At 39.0% G+C, this 7,729-nt stretch overlaps 1 protein-coding gene across 1 annotated transcript in view; it reads right to left on the bottom strand.

Moving 5' to 3' along the window:
• Positions 1–585: 585 nt before the first annotated feature.
• The window catches only part of LOC121321569 (storkhead-box protein 1-like), a 29,563-nt gene continuing 22,419 nt past the window's right edge, over positions 586–7,729 (bottom strand). Inside the window, exons 3-4 of the mRNA XM_041260574.1 lie at positions 3,490–5,896; positions 586–2,535 (exon numbers count right to left, since the gene is read on the bottom strand). Coding sequence (XP_041116508.1) covers positions 2,382–2,535; positions 3,490–5,896 — 2,561 coding nt within the window. The 3' untranslated portion in view covers positions 586–2,381. The remainder of the gene's footprint in view (positions 2,536–3,489; positions 5,897–7,729) is intronic.

Below are 7,729 nucleotides of genomic sequence, written 5' to 3'. Positions count from 1 at the left end.
TGGACCAGGTTTTACGCCCACATCATGAATATGCAGCAGCGTATATTGATGGTGTGGTAATTTACAGCTCCACCTGGCAAGAGCATTTGGCTAGGATTACAGCCGTCCTTCAGTCTTAAGGGTAGCCCGGCTGACAGCTAATTTGAGAAAATGTGCATCTACCAAGACAGAAGCTGAATATTTGGGATTTTTAATGGGAAATGCAAGGGTGACACCCGTTGTCACCAAAATCCAGGCTTTAGTCAATGCTGCGATCCCCTAAACCATGACTCGGGTGAGGTCACTACTGGGATTAGCCGGTTATTACCGCCACTTTATCCCTGAGTATGCCATGGTGGTTAACCCTTTAGTAGACCTTACCAAAAAGAGTGCCCCAAATTTAATTAAGTGGTCAGCTGAGTGTCAGGGGGCATTTGATACTATTAAGCATAAAGATTGGAAATGTTTTGTTTCCAGTTGCTTAAAAATTTGTCTATCAAATTGAAATGCTTCATGTTGACACTACAAGAGTCACAAAATATTGTTTGTAATAGTACTATTTTTATTATCAACACAAACAAATATTTTTCACTAGGTGGTGTCCAAATGTATATTTGAAATGTGATGTCCCTTAAAAGCTTAACATAACTAAGCATTGTAAAGCTATGGGAAAACATGACTTTCTGTACCTGTGGTTAACCAGAAGAAAAAAATACAATACAAAATTTTATTGTGGTTATCATCAGTCATCTAGTATATTTTGTATAGCTAGGCATGTACATTACACATTTATTGGTTTGTCTCATAGTTTTGGCATTTTGATCCTTCCATGGATGCATACATATTAGTATGCCACTAGAGGGGGCTGTGGCCCACGGTAGCCCTACAACCTAAAATAGTGTAACAGAAGGTTTCTACCAGTATAATGATGAATGCTTCTAAAAATAATCTACAATCACACCATATCAGCACACTTTTACCTGCTTTATTTGAGCATTAGGAGCTCCAGGACCCTGTAACAGGTTCAATAAAATACAAGTTTATTCACGGTTCTTCTGCTTCTGTGATGTGACACCAAAAATGTGTAATGCATGCATTACAAGGAGTAGGTGCTAATGAGGACTAATCTCAGTGTCAGGCAGCTGAACACACATATGAAGGACAGCGGAGCAAACAGAACCTCCCACTGGCTTTATTATCATTACTCTTTAAGTGTGTGGAGTAAAACATGTCCACTCCTAACTGGATCAACAGTAAACAAAGTGATGCACAGATATGTGCACCTGGAAAACTCACACTGGGAATAGTGTAATATAACCATGCTTGATTAGCTGAGAGTTATGAAACCTTAAATCGCTTTGATTCTCATCCACACACTGTATTCTGCAGGATTCTAATAAACGCATTTAATACATCTGGTAGTGTAACATGTATTATAAATTAGAACAACCCAATCAATACATTCTTGAAAGAAAGTCTTATTTTGCCATAGGTGTCGTCTCTCTGTGCATTAAACAGTCAATTGACAAATATACTATGACAGACAAAGTCATTTTTCAATGTAAAAATGCATGCAAAATACAGTTTTACAAACAAAATATTTCCTTCTGCTCATTACTAAATATGAGCTGCAATATGTACAGTTGCCTCCATCCTTACTATATGGTAGTGTCTTTTCATGCACACTTATCTATCTCGCACAGAGCTCCCAGACACAAGGTCAACTGGTCATTAACATACAGAAAACTTGCTGGCCCATGCTGTATCTTGAAACTTAAAGGTTATCAGTGTTGAAGAAAAAAAAAAAAATAATAAAATGAGGCATTACCACAGTTAAACTGCTCAAGTAGACAAAAGATTTACACATTAGACAGCACAGTGAAGGATCTTTTTACATGGATTTTATATTGAGCAAATTGACATGATACATTTGCTGTTAACCATGTATTTTGAATTTTATTTTCCTTGATTTACCATGCTTACTACACCTCCCTGCGCTTTTACAATGGTACATCTACAATATAAACAGTATCATAAGAAGATATGAGATTCATTTTTCAAAGTTTTATGGAAAAAGAAATACCTTTTCTTGTGCTTCCAGAGCTACTTTATAAAAATAACATTTAAAGGTAACTTATGAAAAAAAGATGACAAAAAAAAAGTATTTTAAAAAGGCATATTTAATAACAGTAATCTCAATACTGGCTCCACATATAATCAATTTAAAAAAAAAGTAAAAAAAATAAAAATAAAGTCATGAAACAGGTTTACAAAACAATAAGTACATATTATAGTTTCACCTTAGTTTATTTATAGCAAGAAGGCTATATACAATTGTACAAGTTCATTGTGATGAAGCCTTGCGAGATGAACAGTCCTTCATGGTTTGACAGCTGAGGGAATCACACATTAATCACGGGTGTGAGCGGAAGTAAAGAATTCTGAGAACGGATCACATTGTTTTTAGAATGCAGGTTTTCTAAATTCTGGAGAAAGCTTCGCCGCTTCAGTCCTTCCAGGACAACTAAATTACTGGAGGCCAGACTCATTCGCGTCCTTGAAAAAGAAACAAAAAGCCTTCAATACACTTAGAATAATATTCACAAAAGTTACACTGTGTTATTTAACGACTTTATTCCTTTTCTCTGCCGTGGGCCACTAAAGACAATTGCTACATTTTGCCAATTTGTATTAAAAGTTTTAAAAGAAACACATTTAAAAACAAACACAGTTTAGACAAAAAAAAAAAAAAAAAGAAAAAAAGACAATCTGGCACAATTGATCTAGATCTGTTTCAGGAATGGATTCTGGATCTGATCCATATCCAGCTTTGAAATGTTCTCCATGTGAATTAATCAGAATTGCTAATAATCTGGGTTGATTATCACTAATTACCTAAATTTGCTGTAGGATTAAATTACAGATATGCAGGTTTTGAATTCTACGTGAATTTCCTATTCATGAGTACTAACTTGACAAGCACCAAATAAAAAAAATAAAAAAAACACAAATTATGAGTCATTCATAGTTAACTACTGTCTGGAAAGAGAAAGCAGGTGATGCAACGAGACCAAGACAGCAAAAGGAAAAGACAGACAGTACACTGCTTTATAAGACATGAGCACATGGAAAGCAACTAATGTATTGCATTTCTAATCATGTTGGATTGATTGAACAGTTCAGAGTATGGTACCTGGTGATTGTCCTGGTGATAATTTAGAACTCCAAAAAAAAAGATTGAACTTTATAATATTGTGGTCATTCTAAGGTCAATTGTTTAGTATTTTAAGGTCAATAGTTGAGCTAAATAACTCAGATTTGGTATTACAAATTATTTCAAGATTTTGACACACATAGTCATCTGATGTTTTGAGAGAATTGTGAAAGAACTAAAACCATATTTTCCCCCAGAACCATTACAATACAGTAGTGACTTAAAAGTATTTGAAAGTATTTTAAAAAGGTCTACAGACTTCAGAAATGAAAAAGCATTTGCTAAAAAAAACTTACCTTGGAGAATCTATTCCACTGTCTCCTGTAATACTATAATCTCCAGAAACAGGCACGCCTTGGGAGCTCTGCCCAGAAATGGCGCTGTGCGTGTTATTTATAAGCTCTAACTTTTTCTCAATCTGTTTTCTCTGATTCTCTGCAGTTTGTTGATTCAAGTTCCAATGCTCATATTTGCTGTCTCCTTCGTCTGCGGATTTCTGCAAGGTCTCCGCATCCGAGTCAGCCTCACTCGTCTGGCAAAAGTCGAATATGCTCCCGTCGACCAGATCAGCTTCTTCCCCTTCCCGTTCTTTCTCCTCAAGGTGTTCGTAAATAAACTGGGACATGGGCCTGTGACTGTTTTCTATGCGAGTGCTGTTCTGTGGGTTTGCCAGGTGTCTGTTGGTAGAATCGTGCCACCTGGCCTCCTCTTGCTGATAGCAAGAACCAAACACAGCAGGGTGATTCTCGCATGTACTGGCAGAGTGATCTTGAGCTGCAGTATTGTGCCAGTCGCTGGAATTAGAATAGGGCTTCTGATAGTGAACTGATCCGGATTGAGAGTCTTCACTGCTCTCCAACTCCTCTGAATCTTCATTCAGATAAAGGGAACTGCAGGCGTCATCATCTTCGATCGCCTGCTGATAAAGAGTCTGATCCTCATCCATGAAAACCTCGCTGCCCATCGGACTCGACTCAGTCTGCAGGACGGCGCTTTGTATAATCAGTCCACTTTGTTTACTGTTTAACTGTTGATACGCAGTGGTGAGGTGATCAGGGTTACCGGACTGATTTCTGGCCGCTTTGTTGTTGATCTGTCTGAGCAGAGATGAAGGCTGGTGCTGACCAATTGTCTGTCTTGGCCAAGGAGGCAGCATCCCCGCTGCATCACATTGGTAGGTGACTTGCGGTGGTAAGGAATGTACAGTCTGTTCCACTACTCGATGTTCCTCAGTCTGTCTGGCCATAAACCTCCGATTCAAACTGCCAGCTGCACACCCATCTGGTACAACATTGTATCTTGTGTCTTTTTGAGGTTCATCACCGAACAGATTTCTTCTGGGTTGGTTGTTCTGTAGAAGTTTGTACTTGTCCTCGATTCTCAGAGTACTACTTTCTGGGTAATTTGAGCCAAAATCCCCAAGGCATTCTTTCACCGGCTGGAGATCCAGACTCTCATCAAAATGCAACCTATTTGCCTTCATGCCCTTGCAGTGTCCTTCATCAACTGCTCGTATGTCTTCATTACCAGCAACAACTTTTGTCCTTGAAGAATCCCAGGATTTTGACCTCTGCGTACTTCTGTCCGCTCTCTCTGTCCTGGATCCCTTCATTTCACGGTTTTTATGACCCTTCAGACCTTTTCCTGCACCAGCATCTCTTACAGGCCTCCCCTGAAAGGGGTTATCAATCTGCTTTTTGTAAAGATTTTTTCTTTCAATATCATTGGGATCAGCACATATTTGGTTCTCCAGTTCCGCTTCTTCAATGATTTTGGGCCTCAGGTGCCCGTGGAGACAATCAGGGTGGTTTTCAGGGTTGCCATCTACAATTACTTCCCCTAGCTCTGTCCTGTGCAAAGCCAGCTTGTTTTTCACCCTTTGCTTTTCTTTGGTAGAATGGCCTTTCTTTTTATGTTTTGTTGTCTTGGCAGCCACTTTCCGGGCAATGCTTTTGGACTGATGGCGGTGTTTGGTGGCTAACATTTCTGTTGAGGTGCCTTTGCTGATGACGTTTCTGTGCTCCTCGATTTTCTTCATCATGATGGTGTGTCTCACTAGGTTGTCCACAGTAAGTTCTGGGTTGATCCTCTTAATTATCTCGTGCTCCAAGTCCCGCGGAAGGTTATTCAAGTTTTCCTCATCCCTAACAGGCCATTCCTCAGGGGGAAACTGACCAGAGTAGGTTGCATATTCCTTTTTGTGTTTCTCTTTCTTTGATATGTTCCGTCTGAACAGGTTGAGACCAAACTTTTTGCAGACTTTGTCTTTCCTGGCGGTCAATAGCTCGCATGGGCGGTAGTTGGCTGCTGTAGAAGTAGACTGGTGTTGAACTAAGGGCTTGGTGTCCTTGCTGCACTTCTGACCTTTCCCATTGTGCTCACTGATGGACTGCAGGTCTTGCGCAGATTGTGCTGGTGTTTGGCTGAAACAACGGCAGGACTTACAATGAGCCACAGAGGGAACAAAGTCATTTATTGTGTCCATACAGGTTTCTGTGCTCACCAGATATGTGACTGAAGGTGGTGATGGTTGGTCTTTTTCTTGTATGAGCCATTTTTGGTTGTCTTTCATCAGACTGTTTGTTATGAAGTAAGTTTGTGGCGTTACAATGAAATACCCTTCTCCAGTATGGTAAATCTTTCTTTCCTTGATCAAAGAACCCAGTGCACTGTAAAGGATGTCTTGAGTAGGTATGGACATTCCTGAAACAATAAAAATAAAAAATAAAAAAAAAACGTGAATATATTGTAATACCATTAATACACAAGTGGACCACTTAGTGAAAATCAAACATTGTTAAATTAAAGTTTTAAAAAATTGTTGAAATACGAAGGGTTGGTTCATACTTCTGTCGCAGATGAATGCAATACATCAGACGCAGATAGCTATAAAAGCTGTGCAGCTTCAGTATTTGCTGGACGAAGGACACATCGTGTCGTAGCCCTTTTGACTGCACAGCTGGTATTTAAATACAGACTGCATTCGAGTAATTAGAAAAATTTACAATTTAGGAGATGTGCTGAGTTTGTACCTCTTACACAAGAATTAAAACAAACAAAAAAAAAACATGTTGTTGTCCTCTCAACCAACAGAGAATCCGAAAGGGAGAATGTTATACACTAAATGGAAAGTATATGACAGTGAGAGGTATTTAAGGCATTTTAGAATGACTGGTGAAAGGTTTGACTATCTGGAAAACAGATTTGGGCCATTTCCTCAACGCAAAAATACACATGCAATGCCAGTGACACCTGCAGAAAGACTTGCAGTCACACTGCACATAGCAACTGGCAATTCCAAGAAAAGTGTGGCCACGGCTTTATAATCTCTCCAGTCCTTTTCTATTTGTTTCTGAATAATAATACACACCAACACTGTTTATATTATGTGGGCATCTCTAAATTGTTTACGTAAGGATTTATATAAATTTGGATGTTTATGAACTTCTTCTATTAAACATTCCTTGAAGTCTTGCTCCATGATGGTTAGCAGCGTACGACCACGCAGAAAATGTTGAACTTTTTCAACATTGTCCGATCTCGTGCAATTTCAGGTCGCAGATTCACGAGAAAAGGCTGTACGACTTTCCAAAAAGACACATGTTGCAAAAGTGTGGATGATGTAATTCCGACTTGTCGTACTGGGTCGGAGACCCTCAACTCCGATCAGAAATGATGTCGGAGTCAGAAGTACAGTATGAACCAGCCTTAAGATTTCCTCTACCAAAGGACCAGAAAATATTACACTCAGTGGGAAGGAGGCCATGTTCATAACTGGAGAGTTACTAGAGGCAGCACAGACCCTGTGAGATCTGCCCCTCCCAATTTCATGTCTCTAAATGTTGTGTATAGTATTTATGCATTTTAGTAGCATTACCTAGTCTATGTTTGATATTGCTATATCTATGTTTTCCTGCTTCTGTTTGAACTAGTTATCTGCTTTTCAGTCTTTCTAGTCTACCAATAGCTAAAAATTAATAAATGTGCTCACAGTTGCATTTTTCCCTTTTTTTGCTGGGTCTGTCTAGACCATCCCTTGGTAACCAGTGATAACAAGATTACTTGGTAAGTTAAAGTTCCAATGCATTGCAGTACTTGCTCAAAATATTGACTTCAATCAGGTTCACCAACACATTATACAGAAAACTTTTTAATACCAGTAACTAGGATATGCTTTGAAAAGTCATACAGTGGTAATGCTGGTTACCATGGAGTTTGAAAGTAATGAGAATATCTGTTCTTGACAAGGTCTTAAAACAGAACTCCCCAAAGTTTTAAAAACAAATTCATTACTTACCTTTGCTCTCTGCTGAGCTGTACACATACCTATCGCAACCGTTTCAACATTACAATGGAGACAAACAACTCTGCCAATGCTTTTGCCTCCTAACTGATCAGCTGGGGAAGAGACCCAAACATATGCATGCCATTTGCTTGAAATAGGTAGGAGAGCCTGTTGGCTGAATGTCATTTAACAGGTGGTGTTTGTTTTGAGTTTGTTCCGTTTCTGTTAGTATTGCTAAAAGTTTAGCCAGA

The sequence above is a fragment of the Polyodon spathula genome, chromosome 10 (genome assembly GCF_017654505.1).
Source record: "Polyodon spathula isolate WHYD16114869_AA chromosome 10, ASM1765450v1, whole genome shotgun sequence".
NCBI classification, from domain to species: Eukaryota; Metazoa; Chordata; class Actinopteri; order Acipenseriformes; family Polyodontidae; genus Polyodon; species Polyodon spathula.
This window is presented reverse-complemented; position numbering and strand designations above follow the sequence as displayed.